The following is a 19661-nucleotide window of genomic DNA, read 5'->3' on the forward strand; positions in this document are numbered from 1 at the left end:
CAGAATGTACACGATAAACGTGAGCAGTTTTTGAACATTATTAGCCTTTGGGTTTGGTGACCAGGACAAATTGGTTGAAACTTCTTCGCTATTTTCTTATCTGCGAAATACAGAAAACTGTAGCCCCTATTTCACAGTGCTGTTGTGAGGATTAAATGACAGGGCATCTAGTCAATGCTCAACAGCACTTTCTTTTAATTGTTATATTGTTTGCTTGAAGACCTCAGTGACGCCCTGTCCCTCCATGGCACTCAGCACATTGTGTGTTTTCAGCAGAGGAGGCCATCTGGTGCAAGACACGATGGCAAAAGGCAGGGCCCACACTCCTGGGCATATATCCAGAGGACGCTCTGAATCAAAAAGATACATGCATCCCAATGTTCACAGCCGCACTATTTACAATAGCCAAAACATGGAAGCAGCTTAAATGTCCATTGACAGATGACTGGATAAAGAAGTTGTGGTATATTTATACACTAGAATACTACTTAGCTATAAAAAAAAGAATACAATAATGCCATTTGCAGCAACATGGATGGACTGGGGGAAACCATGGAGATTGTTATTCTAAGTGAAGTAAGCCAGAAAGAGAAAGAAAAATACCATACGATACCACTTATATGTGGAATCTAAGGGGAAAAAAAGACATAAATGAACTTATTTACAAAACAGAAACAGACTCACAGACATAAAAAACAAACTTATTGTTACCAAGGGGAAAGGGGGTGGGAGGGGATAAATTGGGAGTTCGAGATTTGCAGATACTAACTACTATACACAAAATAGATAAACAAGTTTCTACTGTATAGCACAGGGAACTATATTCAATATCTTGTTGTAACCTACGATGAAAAAGAATATGAAAACAAATATATGCATGTATATGTATGACTGAAGTATTGTGCTGTACACCAGAAATTGACACAACATTGTAAACTGACTAGACTTCAATTAAAAAAACAAAAGGCAGGGTCCTGTCTTCACAGAACAGAGAGTGGGAGCAAAGTAAGTAAGTAGTAAGACTGAGGTCCTCCTAAAAATAGCTCCCAGTGCTAGCCTACTAGAGGCATTTGATAACAAATTACTTTTTAAAAAAGGAAATAAACAGTGAAAGTATTTCCCACACCTAAGAATGACTGAATCAGAGAACTAACATGAAAAGCAGCAGACCGTTTCCACACTAAGGGCCCAGAGCTTGGGGGAAAAGGGCCAGTTCTGGGGAGTGGTCTCACCAGACATCAAAGGTGGGTATTGAACAACTCAAGAGATGCACATGGGCCTCCGACATCCTAAGGAGGAAAGAAAACATGGAAACAAAAAGGAAGAAAACCATCTTTGTCTGAGACCAGCACGGGCAGAAGCTGGAAGTCCCCTTGGCCATTTCACCCTGGGCTATGCAGTTGTTGTCCTTGTTTGAGGACAGTTGTTCTAGCTAGCATAATTTTGGCTTCCTAATTTAAGGTAAAGCGCATTACAATATTGTCATAGACTGAACGTTTGTGTTCCCCTAAAATGCATGTGTTGAATGAAGCCCTGATCCCCAGTGGGATGGTATTAGATGGGGCCTTTGGGAGGTTAGGTCCTAAGTGTAGAGCCTTCATAATGGGATTAGTGGCCTCATATAAACAGAAATTTGGCGAGATCTTCCCCCAACCCCCATGTGAGGACACAGTGACAAGGTGGCCTGCTGCAAACCAGGAAGAGAGCCCTCACCAGACACCAAACCCGCTGGCGCCCTGATCTGAGGCTTCCCAGCCTCCAGAACTGTGAGAGACCCACATCTGCTGTTTAAGCAGCCAGTCCACGGTATTTTGTTGTCACAAATGGAGCTAAGAATACTGTCTTAAATGAAAGGGGAAAAAACCCAACCACAATTTTCAAACATTGAGTTGTATCAACTTTTTGGTTGCGATGTATTTGGTAAGAATGAGTCAAAAGCTTTATTTACACACATGTACCTTTGAGTATGATATTAAAATTATGAGTGTAAATTGAGACATGAAACATCAAAGATAATACACTCACGTAACCTGTTTTAGACGCGACAGGAGCTAATGCTTACTCCCCGCTTACCAAGGGCTGTGCATGTTTCTACAACTGTTTACCACAAATGCACAGAATCCTCCCAACAACTCTTCCCCTTTTTATAGAGGAAACAAGAAACCGTATAAGCTTACACAATAAAGTGATAGACGACTTGAACCCAGGTGCCCTGCTTCCGGCCCGTGCACGCAACCACGGTACAATTTCGCCTCTCGTGCTAAGGTCACAGTGAGTCAAGGGTCACTTTCGTCATCACCCTGCAAACAGCATCACAGTTCTTTCTGCTCCCCCTCTCCCCCACACTCCCTTGTGAGAGCCTCAAATATAGGAAACACCATGTTGCCCGTGTACGTGTGTTCTCAGGCCCTGGCACTCAAAAGTGGTAGAGAGGGAAAGGCAAATCTTCATGGGCTCCCATGTTTCTCATTTCTTCTCCTACTCCAGGAAAAATAAGAAAGTCTTTAGTATTTAAAGATCAAATTTTCCCAATAACCAAAAAAAGTTAAAAACTATAAAATGCACATACTTGCTTGGCCAAAAACAATTACACATACTTACAACAGAGGCAAATCCAAAATTCGTAAGCCTATTTTGTTTGGTTTTTGGCTTAAAACAAAGGTTAATTTCCTTATTTTTTTCAATTTTTAAATTGAAGTATAGTTGATTTACAATGTTGTGTTAGTTTCAGGTGTGCAGCAAAGTGATTCAGTTATACTTTTTTTTCAGATTCTTTTCCATTATAGGTTATTACAAGGTATTAAATATAGTTCCCTGTGCTATACAGCAGGTCCCTGTTTATCTATTTTTTAAAATTTTTGTGGGGGATAGGTAATTAAAGTTCTATACTTATTTATTTTACTGGCAGCACCGGGGACTGAACCCGGACCTCATGCACGCTAAGCATGCGCCCTACTGCTGAGCTATACCCACTCCACCTCCCATTTTACATATAGTAGTGTGTATCTGTTCATCCCAGACTCCTAATTTATCCCTTCGCCTGCCTTCCCAAAGATTTATCTCTTGCTCAAGGCACATGCCCCTTGCGATCAGGTGGGGGCTCTGCAGTCACTGTCCTCTTCCGGAAGCCAGGCTCAGGGAGCACCGGCTGTCAGCTGGCTGTCCTCACTGCAGAGGGCAAGCAGCACTGCAAGGCCTCCGCAAGCCTGCCTGCTGACTTAAACAATTTGCATATTTGTGGTTTGGGATGATGTGATCCTTCAGAAGCATTGTACCATCAAAACGCACCACACTGATGAACTGGAAAGAGGTTTACTTCCCGGGGCAGATGTCCTAGAAGAAAATTCCTGGACAGTAGCTCCAAGAGACCCAAGCAGTCGTTTCACCTGCTGGTTCCCACACTGCCCCTGACAGGAGCAGGTCAGGGGTCCAGCAGGCGCCCCGATAACCCATTAGCCCTCAGAAACCCCCGACCAGAGCAGCTCCACTGCTGAACGCTCTACCAGTGCAGGTTCCAGGTGAGATTTCCTTTCACAAAAGGCTCCCACAGTTAGGGCAAAAACTGAACTCTCCCGAGGCCCCACGGAACTTAAGTTTTTACAAGTAAAAAAACCATCTGTTAGACTTCCCAATTTGCTATAAAGGCAAAGATCACCTCCCCTCTTCTAAAGATCAAACTACGAATGACATCATGATTGGAATAAACTGGATCTAAATGCACTGGCGGCTCCAGGCTGGCCCTCCCCGTCAGAAAGCAGGAAGAAGGCTGCACTCAGAATTCAACCCCAGGGCCTCTGTTTTCATATCAGGAGCCACAGGGTGATTGTCAGAAATGCTCAAATCCTGGTACGTGGGCTGGAAAAGGCGCAATCCCAGCAGTGAGTCCCGGGATACCCGGGGGGGGATCCCACCCATCAGCAAGCACTGCACTGCTTCTCCCCAGAAGGGACTTCCAGCAACGGTGACAGCCTGGGCCGACTGCTGAAAACCACTGTCCTCATGAGGACACACTTGCAAATCAGCAAATAGTGTGGCCTCTTCATAAAAAGGAGTGAAAACACACTTCCACATGACAAAGCAGGGGAGAAAGCTCGTCCCCCAAAGCATTTCAAAACAGTAACAAAATGTGTCCCAAACGTGCAGGAAAATCCCGCTACGGAGATGCTTTGGGGAAGGAACTAATACGAATCCATCTGGTTTTAAATAAAAACGTACCTTCCCATAACCAGCAGGAGGAAAGTCTAAATCGTTCCTAGAGCGAGAAGGGTTCCCCTGTGTCTGTGCCAACTCCCGGGTTAGTCTGCCCGGGTTTACATGCACTCGGCCTCAGTCCAAGAACCAGAGGACTGGGAGCAAAACTAACTCACGCCCAGACAGCCAAGGTAAGAGCAATCAAAGGATATGATGCTTTAAAAGTAATTTGTAAGTAAATAATAATAAAAAGAAATCACATGAGCACTGTACAGATGCGGATTTATTGTTCTTCCCTTTACCTACAGTAGGAAAAAGGTTGAAAATTGTTAGGAACCCAGCTTATATCAAAGCACCTCTGAAACTATGCTTTTCTTTGGGAAACAACTTATAAAAAATAATAAACATTTAAAAAATTCAAAGTCCTTTAAGTATTTTACACTTCTGAGTGTTAAAAGTCTGTTTCCTAAAATATAGAACTATTAAAAAAAAAAAACTCATGAAGTGACACTGATTTGAATTCCACAGTATCCCTGACAATTAGAAATACATTCTTCCCTATAAAGTGAATTTGTTCTTCACAGGCGAAGCTATAAAGTACATTTCTCTGATTAATTCATTGAGATTTCATTTACTCTCCAGCTAATGTCTACAGAAGACTAATGGTAATTTATAGTTTCCTCAAATAAGTTAACAAAACATAGCCAAGATGTTAATCACCACATGCATGATTCTGGGAGAGTGACAATGTCTATATATACACAAAAAAAGAAATTTTACCCATTAACAAGAGCCAATGTGGCCCATTATTCCCTGGGACAAGTCCTCTTTGAGAAGAGATGACAGTTTTCCCTTGGTCCCGGCTAAGGCTCTTTCTGAATGGCATTTCCACACCCCCACCCTCCCCAAAATAAATGATCCAGGGTCAAAGTCAAAAAATGCAGTGTCCAGCCCGGTGATTTCAGAGGCTGATGAAACTTGCAGGGACTCTGATGATGGATCCAGAACTTCCCCAGTGAGATGAGGCCATCACTTCTGAGCGTTTGCACCAACATTGATGGGGAGAGGATTACACTCCTTTCTAATCACTCTAGGACTCGGTAACGTGATTGGTTTCATGGTTTAACAGACCACTAGCGAGACTGGTTAGTACTGTGAGATACAGAAATCACATCCCACATAAAAAGACATATTGCACCAGCAGCACGTGAATGTCTGTCTGCGTGGGCGCCAGAAGCACAGGAACCTCTCTCGTTATTATGTCGTTATGAAAAAAGCTAAACTAAATTGGTGCAATTTAAGTACTCCACTACTTAATTGCTAAAAACATTTCAAACACTTGATATGAGTTTCATAGTTCACGGACTACAAAAGGAAAATTACCACATTTCTCACCTGACTGAGTTGAGTCATTTTAAGCACCCTTTATGGGTGGGGAAGCCAGGTGGGATGTGTGAACAGGAGGTGCAAAAAAAACCCCAAAAAACCCTTGATATTATAGAGGTTTTTTTCTTTCTTCAGGTTTCAAAATATTCCACATTCCCTTTGCCCCTGAATAATGTGAGCTGAGGGCGGCTGCCTGTGAAAGGAGCTACTCCCACAGGCTGTGAAGTTCCAGGTCCCATCAACTCTACACCCAATTACCACAGAAATGGTCTTTGCAGTTGAAAGTTCCAGAGGTTTCCTTCTCCAGCTCGTCTTCCAAACTTCACGTTTCCTGCAAGAAACCTAACAAAACAGAGAAACAAATTCAGGGATTCTTTGTTGGGGGTGGGGGGTGAGGTTCATGCTTTTAAAGAAAACTACTCATCCATTTCAAAAAGGAACTCCTAGAAGTGGCCGGGTTTTCCTGAGCTGAAGATACCTATGCGGTTTTCAAAGGCTGTGGTTACAAGACACTGAAACATCCCGATAAAAGTACAAAATTCAGCCAATTAACCAGATATTTCGGCTACATGAGGGCATCAAACACTGGTAAATTTTGGTGTTTGTTTGTTTGTTTTTAACTAAGAAGATTTTTTTTCCTATTTAATTAGGGGATACTAAACTTTTATGATCCTTTTTACTGTTAAAAACAAAGTCACAAATCCTTTTACAGTTTCATGTCAAGTGTCTGGTGAGGTCAGGAGCAGATAAAAACAAAACAAAACAATAACAATACATTCTACAGGGTTTGGGAGGGAGTCAGAGCTCCAAGCCTTCCTCTGACGGACAAGGCTGTGATAATTCTTTATCACAGCACAGCAGCCATTGCTGTCAAAAGGCAGATGTGCCTGTGTGTAAATCAGTAGATTTCCAAATGTGGGCCTCAGTGATTTACATAATTTCAACACATCTAAGAAAGAGAATAAAAAAAATTTGATATTGAAACTGGCTATTCTATTTGCTTGCAGCTTCTGCACCCAAACTCTGGTGTAGGAGTTCAGAAAGCTCGCCCACCACGCTGGACAGCCTCCTGAGAGGTCAGCGCATGCTTGTACTTTTTGTATAACCTTTTAGGGCACAGACACACTTTTGCGTGCTTTAAGGAATAAAAAGTCTGAATAGAATTCCAAATAAAAATCTCTCTGACTTGCCGAGACTTCTGAGAAGTAACACCACATTTGTTAATCGTGATAACAATATACAATAATCAAAGTTGTGAAGTGGTTTGACCACGGGTATAACAATGTGCTAAGTCAAGCCACACAAAAAAAGAAGTGCTTAAAAACAAAGGAAGGAACCGTGCGGTTTTCTGGATCGAGACCAGAAACAACTCCGTCTAGCCCTCTCTGGGGCTCTGCTCTTCCCCTTTCCTTCTTGGCTACTGAAGGTTCACTAGTGCCACCCTGTGGCCTCCCCGAGCATTGCTTCAGCACCACAGACGGCCCAATGCGACCGGCTAGGTCTCCATTAGGGACATTATCTACCCCTTGCTGCGACTCACTACCTGCCTGGAACTTTACCTGCATTACCTCTTTTCAGTCTCACAACAGGGCAGTGAGGGTTTTACATCCATTTCACAGATAGGCACATAGAGGCTTAAAGTTAGGTAAAGAATTTGCTTAGTCATGGATATATTGTACAACACAGGGAAAATAGCCAAGACTTTATAACTATAAATGGAGCATAGCCTGTAAAAATTGTGAATCACTATATTGTGCACCTGTAACTTATATAATTTTGTACATTAACTTCTCTTCAATTAAAAAAAAAGAATTTGCTTAGTCACAAACCTAGCCAGCACTTGAGATGAGATTTAAACGCTCCCTGACTCCACGCACAAACCACCTTTAGTAAGATTATGGTCACCCACGTGCTTACTGCTGCATTTGCAGAATTATGTGGACCCAAGCTTATAAATAAGCAAGCAACACATTCTATGGTAGAAATATGCTATTTGCAAAGACACAGCTAGATTCCAAGAAAGTGGCTAATTAAAGATAATTTCCTGCTTACCTCTCAGCACATCTTGCACCTCAACCGAATCGACATTTTTCAAGCAGTTACATAAATTCTGAGCTGTGGCGTTACTCTGCTCCTTTTCTTGCCACTTCTTCAGCATCCGAAACTTATTCATTGTAACGTCTTCTTTCTTCTCCATGATAGCATCAATATCGCTAATTTTCAACTTCAGGTTGGCAATGGCGATTTTTACCCACTCCTGCCCCAGCTTCTCAGCAAGGCTTATCAGCTGAGTGTCTGTTAACAAGGCTTTAGTCTTTGCCCCATCTAAACGCAGATGAAGAATTCACAATGAAAATACATTCTCTTTATATGAAAAAAGAAACCACAATTTGAAAATTTAATAACTGCTTTTAAGATATATTTAAGTGACAAAAAAATTCTTGCTTTCCAAACTATTTTTAAAGACAGAAGGGAACAATTTCCTATAACATGAAACTGGGGCACAGTGCTTGCTCCCAATGATAATTCAATAACTCAGGGAATGAAATTGTTTTACAAAGCAGCACAGATTAGGTTGGAGTTAAAAAAAAAAATCAAGACACCGAAAATAATTTATGTGGCTCAAAAAGAAAAATATACAGCTGTTACCCTTGCCCACCTCTGTGTCTTTAAGTGTTAAAGCCACATACAAAATGCTACCTTTAAGTGGTCACTAAAGAGGCAGGAAGGGAGATGACCTGTAGTCTCCGTTCTGCCATCTCCTGGCATTGGGGGGAAAAGCACAATCCACAGAAAAGTCACAGGAGGGTATCTGTACTATCTGTTGCTAAGAAACAGGGTCATAATCTTGGAAGGATATACGTTTGCCAGTGCAAACTATTGGCTCCATAAAAATATTAGCCCTGTTTTCTACGTTCACGTGTTTTAGCTGGTTTGTGCTATGGTGAAGCAAAGCTCACTGGCTGCTGAGTCTCCTTTAAGGATCCTCAAGGTCTTACAAACACTTGGAGGTGACAGTGGAAGGCAGAGAGAGGGAAGAGTCCCTTCTGCCCCTCTCCCATGACCACAACACTTTCGCTCATCTACAGCCAACAGTCTATTCATGTAAACCAAACATACATATTAGACCCTAACCCACTTCACAGTTTCCTCTCCAGCCTTCTAGACTGGAGGATGGGTTCTAAAGGGGTGCCCCTGCCCTCCAGAGGTTTCCCGGTGCCTAGACGAGTGCACCTCTCGGCCTGCTGCCAGGAAAACTCCCCAGGGAGTCTATTAACACGGCCAGTCCTTGGGCTGTCCCCGAAACTACCACATCAGACTCTTAACCTAAATTTAACAAGATCTCAAAGTGATTCTGTTAAGGTTGAGAGTTGACCATATTTTTCAAATTTTTTACTTTTTAATATTTTTAATTGAAGTATGGTCAGTTACAATGTGTTGACTTCTGGTGTACAGCATAATGTCCCAGTCATGCATATACATACATATATTCATCTGCATATTCTTTTTCATTAAAGATTATTACAAGATATTGAATATTATTTTATTTTTTTGAGGGGAAATTTTTTTTTGTAAGGGGGAGGTAATTAGGTTTTTATTTTACTATTTATTTATTTATTTTAATAGACGTACTGAGGATTGAACCCAGGACCTTGTGTATGCTAGGCACGCACTCTACCATTGAGCTACACCCTCCCCACCACTGAGCTACACCCTTCCCAAGAGAGCTGACCATATTTTAAAAAGCAACATGGTGATATGCTGAGCCTGATACACCAAGATAGAGACTCAACAGCTCAAAACATGTTGCAGAAATGCCTAAACAAAAGTAAATCTTTATTAATTTATTTGACATCATATTGTCAACTCTAAAGTGGTTAGAAATCCTTAATCTTTCTAGGTAGCATCTGATCATTTGAATTCTATTTCTAGCTACTTGTTATTGGAGCTAATTTCAAAACAGCCAAATAATTTCAAGAAAAGAAAACTTTTCCTATGTATCAATTTAATACAAAATTGTGTCCCATTCAGTTATAAATGAGTAAGTCCTGAAGATCTAATCTATAGCACAGTGACTCTAGTTAATAATACTGTATTGCATACTTGAAACTTGCTCAGAGAGTAGGTTTTATGCATTCTCACTACCACCAAAAAAAAAAGGTGACTATGTGAGGTGGTAGATGTGCTAATTAACTTGATTGGTAAATATTTCACGATGTATACATACATCAAAACATCACCTTTATACTTTAAATCTATACAATTTTATTTGTCAATTATATCTCAATAAAACTGGAAAAATATTATATCCCAATTTGGTTAAGTAAATTGGTTAAGTTAAAATAACTGTTAAGTAAGTTAAGTTAAGGCAAAATAATTCCAGAGCCTCACTTATTCTGATGTTCACTTAATAAAAATTAAAAAAAAAGTCTCTAGTGACACGCAGTAAAATCAGACACGTGTCATCCTCACCACCGCCTGCTCTAGGAAGTGAAAGATCTTATTTTAGTCTATAGAGAGAGTTTATCTGCTTTTAGAGATTCACACTTTCTTACAATAGTAAAATAAAGGGTATTTTGTTGAAAAGATTTAATCTGGGGAGTTACATGAGGCTCCCAAAGCCTTGAGACCTTGTCTCGTATAATTTGAGTCTGGGTTTTTAAAACTCAAATTTGTGAGTTCTGGACTTGAATTCTGAGGCACATACTCCATCTTCTGGCTCCTCAGAGCACCATTGTTACGTGTCTAAATCTCTATTGTATTTTCACAACTATCGAGCTTTGGTCTCTGCCATTTAATTGGAAAAAATTAGGTTGACTCTAGTCTCCAATAATTGAGCTGGCGGCTCCCTCCCCTAAATGTAGCTAATAACTGTGAAACCGGTGACTGCACACATGCACATTCATTATCTTCTGCATAAAAGGCTGCACGCTCAGTGCTATGGGAAATGCACAGATGGCCAGGCCGTGGTCCTGCCCCTAGGGGCTGCAGGAGCTTCCCCTCCTCCCGTTCTCATCCCACTGAGTGAAGGGGAGGAGCGGGCAGTCAAGCTGGAAAAGTAGGCTGGGGCAGACCAAAGGGGACCCTTACCCAGGCCTGAGAAGCTAGGACACAGGGAGAAGGTATCTGGGAGGCACATCTGGGATGTGTTCCAGGAAGACTGACCCGAGAAGCACATGTGCTGGATGAATGTCAAGGCGGGAGACCAGGGAAAATGATTTAGAGCCACTGATGACATTTTTACAAACCTGAAGTGTCAATCTGCTTCATTCTTTTATCATAGACCACTTCATCAGGTAAGCTGCTACTCATTTTTCGACGCCTGTTACCTTTAAAACACAACAGCAACAAATTGGCTTTCCCTTATGGTTGTTAGTATCCACCCATCTTCAAAATGGATTTAAAAAAATCATCATACAAATAGAAACCAATTGAAAATGGATTCAGAGGTGTTTAGACGATTTAAGAGTTATGGAACACTTAACAGATCCTTGATGTTACCGTATTTGCACAGCAAAATTAAAATTCTAGTGGATGGAAAGAACAGAAGTTTAATGTCCAGTTATGAGCACTCACCACTTGTGCTGCTTTTCGAAATGTTCCGATTCCGATCTTGCTGAATCCAGTCACCTGTGAAAGTACCATAAGCATCAACTGGAAAAAGTGGTATGAAATTTGAATTAAAGCAATCGATTTGTGAAAACACGGAAGCCCTAGGGTCTTGGCAATCTCCCTAAAGTTCAAATATGAGTGTGGAGTTTTAACTTGGTACGTACGCAAATGCACTGGGCTTGGACTCTTGAGATAAATCACAAGGACTCCTTCCAACATGTCTTGTGAGACAAGTGTTTCCCAAACCTCAGTCGTCTGCAAACCACCGTCATGATACATGCCCTACCCACATGCCAGGTGAAATGTCATTTCTTCTGCATTTCTTCAAATCTAGAACTACTGCGATCAGAACACTGGCATTGTGTGCCAGGTGGACAAGGAAGCCGTAAAAATAAACATTTTAAGTTTATTTTTCTCCACGTAAAAGAATCTCATACATATATATTAGCCTTCTGTAGTTTGGAAAACCCTGTACTTGGGGAATTCTTTCTGGATACTTCATTCTGACTGGACAGCACCTGCCGTGTGTGAAATTCAGCCCCCGTTCTGACGTACCGACGTCTCAGGAGGCCTTTGATAGGTCTCTGGAGTGAAGACGCCTGAAAAGTGATGAGCAGGTGCTGCTAACCAGTAGGATAGAGCCCCCAGATAATGCAGACCAGGGCCACCTTAGCATGCAGACTGTGATTACACAAGGTTACAAAGAGACCTTATAAAGTGGTCTCTAAAACTACCCCGAGAGAGACTCAGTCTAGAAGAACATCAGTTGTTCGGGTGGCGACATGTTAAATACCTTCATTACTGTGGCATTTGCTGTGATTAAAAAGTAACATCTTTCAGGTTCACTTGTTTGACAAATTAATGAATACCAAGAGAAAAATAATACAACCCCCAATGCAGAGTCCTGCCTAGGACTCTTCCCGGCTAAGTAACTGTAGTTTGGATGAAAGGCTAATTTAAGGGTCTAATACTGACAATAAGAATCACACCCATAGAAAAGCTTCCTTCTTGGACTAGGACAGAAATCCAAACCGATCTGACTGGGTGTCGCATCTGGAGGAGAAAGACGTGAGAGCAAATATGGGCTCTAGGCACCCGCTCTCTGGGGACTTGGATGGTGAGGGCCTGAGAACCCGAGCCGGCACTTTTGTCCCAGTGGCTGGGGCCTTCGTTTCTCTTAATCGAAGTTTGTCACGTCCCAGTGATGGGATGGACGACTGCCCCGTCTGCCTGCCCACCTCCCCACCCCGCCCCGCCCCGCGACCCCGCCCCAACCCCACCAAACCAGAGTTTTAACTCAAGATGCAAAACATGAAACACTCACACTCTCTCAGTTTTGCTTTCCATACAATTTCCTCGGAATCCATCTCCACCAAAAGTAACTTAAACTCCACCGGTTGCTCCAAATACACTTCAATATAACTTTTCAATTTTAAAAGTGAACCATCCACAAATTCAATTTCCTTTAAAAAAAAAAGTGACATTCTTACATTTAAAAGTTGCACTAATGAACAACATAAAATGTCAGATAAAGAATAATGACCATTAAAAGGGTTAGTGCTTGCTGGACCACCCCACTGAAATCGTGACCTTGGAAATCCCACCACTCAATCACTTGTCCTCTTACTCTCTTCCTTCTAGACCTTCCCACTCTTACTCCAAACTGCATTTCTACCTTACTGAAGCTTCCTTTCTAGTCCCGTGGCCCCATCTGTCAGCCCTTTCCTGATTCTTCAGATGGAACGTGGGCTCACCCATCAGCCACCCTTTCCCAGGTGCTTTTAAACTCCTCACCATCCTCTCCTTGGAGCATGCTCCAATCTGCGACTGACTCAACATTCACAGAACTATGTGGAGGGTTTTACCTATAGTTCCTCATTGGACAAATCCTTTTATGACTATTTCATGGATAAAGAATCCCAGAGAAGCAAATGAACTTGCCCAAGTCCACATGCAGGAAGTGATGAAACCAGAATTTGAATCCACATCTTTTGACTCCAGAGTGTGAGCTCTTAACCTCTACATGGACTGCCTCCTCCTCCCACCTCCTCTGCTCCTCTCCAGACTGGCTAGCAAGCCTGGCTGAGAAGTACATTCTTAATAAATAACACTGAACTGCACTGGGCATCACCCCCCAAACCGGTGGTCTTAACCTGCCCCCCTCTCTTTCTGCTCCAAGTCACTAGCATTATCCTCACAACCTTCCAGGGGTCACACACCAGGGTCCATAATGCTGAGACAACTCCTTCCCCTGGCCCCACTCCTCCCAAAGTCCTCCACGTTCCCATTCCCCAAAGCCTCCCGGGGGCCTCCAGCCCAGCCGCACATTCCTGTCACCTCTCAGGCATCTGCAAACCCAGGCAAACTTCCCGCATGTGAAAAGCCTCCCTGGAAAAACCCACTGTACCTCCTGCCCATCTCTATAGTAATACCACATTACGTTAAAATTATTTCTTTGCATGAATGGAGTACTTCCCTCACTACACTGGCATCTTTGAGGGAAAAGACTGTGACTTACTAGGGGCGGCGGGATAGCTCAGTGGTAGAGCATATGCTTAGCACGCACCAGGTCCTGGGTTTAATCCCCAGTACCCCCACGGGGAAAAAAAAAAGCCTGTGACTTACTTCTTTTTTAACTCTTAGCTCTCATCCCAGGCTGACTTGTAATAGGCACTCCTGATCAATGTCAGTTAAACAAATCATTAATGGTATAAAACTGAAAAGAACACCTTATAGTTACACAGAGTGTTAAAAATTTTCAGAGTACCCACAAACCATCACTTTATATGATCTTTACAGAAAACCTGGGAGATTATTCCCATCTTATAGGCCAGAGATTTGGTTGAGAGAGAGAGCACACAGTGAGTCGTAAAACACAGATTATTTAAAGTCCCCCAGCTATCAACATCTTTTGTGAAAAAGAACTCCTGGGACCACCTTGGTCTCTTCCTGGACAGATTCACCTATTCAATAGGTATTATTCCCTCTCCTAGTGGTTCTTTAACTTGGCAACACATTACAGGCACCTGGGAGCTTTAACAAACCCAATGCCCAGGCCTTCCCCAGACCAATTAAGTCAGCGTCCCTAGAGGTGGGACCCAGGCCACAGAATTTTTTTTTAAAGCTCCCCAGGGGATTCCATTGCAGCAAAGGCCAAGAATCACTGCTCTAAGCAAACTCTTCTAATTTAATTCCACTTCCCAGACAAGGCTGCAGTTTGCTTCTTGTGATTGTCTTGCTGTACCATCGGCCAGGGCTTGATCAGCTTGGGAGGGCCAAGAATTAACCTCTCAGATCCCAGTGGGAAGACGGCGGCTTTAGAAGCCAAAGGCAGCTGGGGCTCTGGGCCGAACTTGCCGCTGCCCGGGTATGTGGCCTGGGCAGACTGCCCGCCTGCATCAGTTTCCTCAGCCATGTAGCTGTAAGGCTTAAATAATTCAAAGGGTGCGAAGAGACCCTTTAAAACCAGAAAGGAAGGTAATAGAAGACTGTCTGATCAACTCGACAGCTTGATCAGGGTTTGTGATTGCTGCTACAGGGCACTGGGTGCCTTGATGATACAATAAAATGATGCAACATGGACCCCACTGCAATTAGCTCTCTTGCCTCCCATCTTAACTTAATGGAATCAAAACATGTTTTCAGCTTTTCATAAACTATAAAATAAAAAGACAAACAAAAGGAGGCATACAAAGGAATTTGCACACAGAGGTCCAGGCTCGACAAGCTGTGGCATATATGCTCAGAGCACACCGTGAAAATAAGTTTTCAAAATAACCAAGTCATTTCTGAGAAATCAAAGTCACTTTACAAATGTCATGGTGTTTACAGACAAATTTGATGACAATCTGTCCTCTATTTTTCAAATGCCTTCCAGTAAGAAAAGCCCAATATCCCTTGTTAGCAACTCCCTTCCATTAACCTTTAATGCTCTGTGTGACTTCAAATTAAACTTAAGGTTTGTATTCCTTTGAAGCTAACACTGTTTGAAGAGTTTAATTAAAAATTCAAGAAAATGGAAAACCTTTTGAAAGGGAAAGAGACTGGGGAGTCTATTTTCCCAATGACTGCAGCATCCTAAAATTCAGCAGGATCTTTGAAATAAGCTACAAGATGAGAAAAACACAATTGCTTTCTTAGACGGTGGGAAATAAAAAAATGAGAACAAAATACATTATTTGTAGTATCTGCAAAACACCACAGCTAAGAGATCCACATCCCCACTGCCCCTCTGAGGTGGTTTTAAGAGCTCTACCTCTGGGGTGATTTCGGCTTCCGGCTCACTAATCAGTCTGTACTTCTTCCCATTCTGCAACAACTTCAGGCAAACAGGAGGCTTGTCGACTTTCATGAATTTCTTAGAGGAGTGCTTTATAGACTTGGAAATATCCTAAAGGTGGAAACAGGTTTTGGTTTTGAAATCCATCAGCAACAACAGTAAGAAATGTCAGATTATAGGCAGGGCACGTGCCAGCCTGCATTATCTTCACTTCTGACTACAAAGTGACAGCCCTGAAGTAGCTTTCACAGTGCTCACAAGGGGGAAAAAAGGCCACAGAGGCTTGAGGCGCCTTTGATCTGTACTTCAGGCTCCCAGATCGCCAAACATCTTTCTGCAAAAGCACTACGGCCAAAAGCAACCCTTCTACCCTGTGTGGCACCGACCATTTGCTCCTGAAGGATGTGAGTTCAGTTAGCACTAGCAGTGCACCTGTGGACAGAAGGCAGCTACTTTACTCTACAGGGTTCCAGCTTACTCAGTGTGTCTCTGTCCCACACTTTATAGTTTCCATCCTTATTTTCACAACTACCCCTTTGACGTGGGCCTACGGGGGGCGCTGACTTTACATGTATTGTTCAAATGCCCCCAAGAGGTTAAAGTAAGCGTTGGCCCAGGCTCCCTTGGTAAAGCAGCTGTCACAGCTGAACATGAAATTTAGGTTTCCTGAGGCAGAATTCAAGGAAATCTTTTTCTACTTAGGGGGAAAAAAAATCAACCCATGAAGAAAAGTGTAAAAATAAAACATCAGCCAGGAAGGACATCCTGCCTTACCAGTGCCACGCTCCCCATTGTTCTGGCGGCAAACGTCTCTACATGTGCTGATATAATCAGCCCCCACCCCAGCTTCCTAGGAAGAGGGGTAATCCCCTTTTAATAACTGAATTTACTTAAAAAAATATAAAGTTCATTAAACAACAGTACTTATTCCAAATCTATGCTAATTATACTTTAAATTATTCTCATACCATTCTGAAGATTACTTTCCCAACTGAAAGTATTACCTTAATGAGATTACAGGAAGCATGTTTTACCTTCTTAGGAAGAAACTAAAAACCCATTACTTAATAAAGTTTTTATACTTTAATACATATGGCTAATTATAATCAGTATAACATTTTTAAAGTGTGAAAATACTACAACCAAAGACCACTGGGAGTAGATCGTTTGATAGAGATTCTGTAGCTCAAATTATAACTCTTAAATTAGCACACTTTATTACAGCTCTAATGCTCATTTAACTTCTGTCAAACCCTGATTTCGAATCTGAAAGTATAATCTTGTGTCACTGCTTTATCTGCTATATTTCAGCCGACCTCTAAGTCGGGCTATGAAAGGAGATTCGGTTCCCTTTGTTCTAAACAATACTGTTTGGAAAATGGGCTGAACGTCACAGCCTTATTCGGTGTTCTGGAAAACTGGTTCCATGGTGAATATCTAAACCCTTTCCCTCAGGCCAGGCTGCCTTAAACACATGAGGTGCTTCATGAATATTTGTTGCTTCAGAAACCAGAATGTTGAACCCATGAACAATGGGTCAAATTTTTATCCAAAAAATTGTTCTGCAGTGAGTTACCCTGAGAGGCCCATCTTACTGGTGGAGCTTTAGGCGCAGAAGAAACCTTCGGTCACCCTACCCTCGATGCCCAGTGCATCCCAGGGCCGGTGCTTCTCCAGCTCCACGTGCACACCAGTCACCTCTGAGTCTGCAGGGCTGGGTGGGGCTGAGACTTGGCACTGTAACGAGCTCCCTGCTGATGTCACCACTCTGGCCCCTGGTCCCTGGTCCCCAGCAAAAAGGCTGTAGAAAACAGATGGCCTAGGCTGTCCACCAGGCAATCTCCTCCAAGGCCAGGCCTGCTTGCCTGGGCCAGCCCCAGCTCTGAAGAGCTCTTTCCCCATTTGTTATCTTCACAACACTGTTTACATGTACAAACAATCATACTCCCTGGATCTGAGGACTCAGCACACACACACCAGCCACGGACTTTACGACCTCTGTGGGAGCACCAAATCAGACCCGCCGCTGAGGGGGGACACAAAGCAACAGGGACAGGACCCACCCAGATGTCGTGTCATGTCTGAAAACAAAGTATTCAACATTTAGTATTCATTTCATTGGCTTTACCTTGATGAAGGACTCATTATTGGTTGCTATGTACACTCGAAAAGACAAGGATGGATTATGGTCAATGGCTTTGTACAGAATCACGGCCCCGTGGTGGAACACCGTTTCTTCGCTTTGAATAACAGGTCCCACAGGAGAAAGAGAGCTCACGCGCCATTTGACATGGGTTGCAGAGTGGTCCACGGTGTATTCTAACGAGGCCCCAGTACTTTTAACATGCAAGACTTTGAACATCATGTTGGTGTCGCAGTCTGTGAAGACATGAAGGTGCGTCAGTGTTCCAGGCATTGTATGGGTTGCACACATTCTCTCTCTCTCTCTCTCACACACACGCACAGATTAAACTGTTAGCAAACTAGTACTTACGACCCAAGCAGAGGGAATGTGGAAACTGAATGGAGGTAAGACAGGTAGGGTCACATTTAACATCAAACAAGGGTCCACCGACAACCCAGGGCTTAACAACCAGGTCCGCATATTTGCTCCAGGACAAGACACAATACTTGATGTCAACTTTTCTGTTAACTTCAAATATCAGACCAGTTTCCGTGCACTGGTAAATGCCCTCCGTGTCCACCTTCAGTCTGCATTGGACAGATAAGAGCACCTGTTCAGTCCTGCTGCTTGGGTAGGAGAGGACTTCTTGCAATTATTTGTTTTTAATTTCATTCAAAAGCACAAAGAGAACTCAGTAACATTTTGAAGCAACATCAGTATCAAAGAAAACAATCCAAGGAATTACATAAAATGTGTGAAGTTAAGTTATGCTGTTTTGTGCTTCCCCTACTCAGGGTTATTTTTATATAGAAAATTAAAAGGATGAACAATATGTCGTCTTCTGTATCCACAATGACTTACAAAAACTGTCCCCGGGAAAGGAGCCTGGGGGTCACTGGTTCATTGTGTTTCTGGAGAAAAAGCACATATATGATATATAAGTAAATGTTGTTTCCTTAAATCAAGCAAATTAAAGAATCATACTTTATAATTAAAAGAGACTTACATTTTCAGCTTTACAGTGTTCACAGTGAGATTGGATTTTATTAAATTCTAAATGACAGAGAAAAAGTTTTACTTATAGGAATGTGATTGGCATTTTCAGACAAAAAATGTTTAATAAATATATATGATATGACCAGATTACAAAATTCAAAGGTACAAGCCCCTTAGCAACAATATTTAAAGGAATATATTAAGTTCATACCTGAATTAAAATGATCTGTGGGCAATCCTTTATCCTCCCATTCTTCAACTGTGAAAGATACAATCATTCATGAATTGGCATAAGTTAATCACAGGGTAAATCACCTAAGCCCCCACCTCCAGCTTCACAGCCAACAGGAACTTTATTTAAACATCTCCATCACTGGACTTAGAGACACATGACCCGTTATCACATTTGTGAGTCCTGTTGTAGGGCTGGGTGGGGCATGAAAACAAGCTTAAGTTTCCACGCAGCTCATTTTGGCACATAGGTCTTTAGCTGATCTTTTTATGTAGAAGCAACTGCTGTCTCACCATCCTTCAGCCTGATCCTCACATCCTCCTCCCACACCACAGGCACAGGGAGAACAGGATGGATCCGAGAAAACAAGATGGCAAGGGCACTGCCTCGCTCTTACCCTGAGTGGACGCCTCCTCGGTGGAAGACTCTCCTAGCTCCCCATCTGTGAAGACAAGAAGGGCTCAGGTGGTCATAAACAACCTCTTCACTGGTTACTCCCCACCTAGGCCAGCGTTCCATCTGGACAGCTGCAGCCCCCAAGGAGGAGCCCTTCGTGGCGGCCCGGAGTTGGGACACCTAAGCTGGAGTCATTATCCCCAAGACAGTGATTGATCAGCATCAGCCCCCCCCAGGTGACTTTCAAGTTAGAGATTAGCTTGGACTTAAGAGAGTAATTAACATCTGGTTTTGGGCACATTTAAACCAGAACTATCTCTGACTTAACATGTAGACTCCTTCCGCTGGCTCCTCATTACTGCACTTACAACCCTCCAGTCACTCTGAGCCATTCTCCACATGCTCCTGCCTCAGGGCCTTTGCACTGTCTCCTCAAACAAATA

General features: G+C 42.6%; 1 protein-coding gene across 1 annotated transcript in view; it reads right to left on the reverse strand.

The window, feature by feature from the left end:
• Positions 1-4456: 4456 nt before the first annotated feature.
• The window catches only part of LOC105094251 (nacht, lrr and pyd domains-containing protein 1b-like), a 33607-nt gene continuing 18402 nt past the window's right edge, over positions 4457-19661 (reverse strand). Inside the window, exons 6-17 of the mRNA XM_031450063.2 lie at positions 19220-19264; positions 18802-18849; positions 18601-18647; positions 18456-18505; positions 17964-18181; positions 17598-17848; positions 15446-15580; positions 12515-12653; positions 11155-11208; positions 10827-10907; positions 7630-7902; positions 4457-5919 (exon numbers count right to left, since the gene is read on the reverse strand). Of these exons, the coding sequence (XP_031305923.1) occupies positions 5900-5919; positions 7630-7902; positions 10827-10907; positions 11155-11208; positions 12515-12653; positions 15446-15580; positions 17598-17848; positions 17964-18181; positions 18456-18505; positions 18601-18647; positions 18802-18849; positions 19220-19264 (1361 nt within the window). The 3' untranslated portion in view covers positions 4457-5899. The remainder of the gene's footprint in view (positions 5920-7629; positions 7903-10826; positions 10908-11154; positions 11209-12514; positions 12654-15445; positions 15581-17597; positions 17849-17963; positions 18182-18455; positions 18506-18600; positions 18648-18801; positions 18850-19219; positions 19265-19661) is intronic.

This window comes from Camelus dromedarius, chromosome 2, assembly GCF_036321535.1.
Source record: "Camelus dromedarius isolate mCamDro1 chromosome 2, mCamDro1.pat, whole genome shotgun sequence".
Lineage (NCBI taxonomy): Eukaryota > Metazoa > Chordata > Mammalia > Artiodactyla > Camelidae > Camelus > Camelus dromedarius.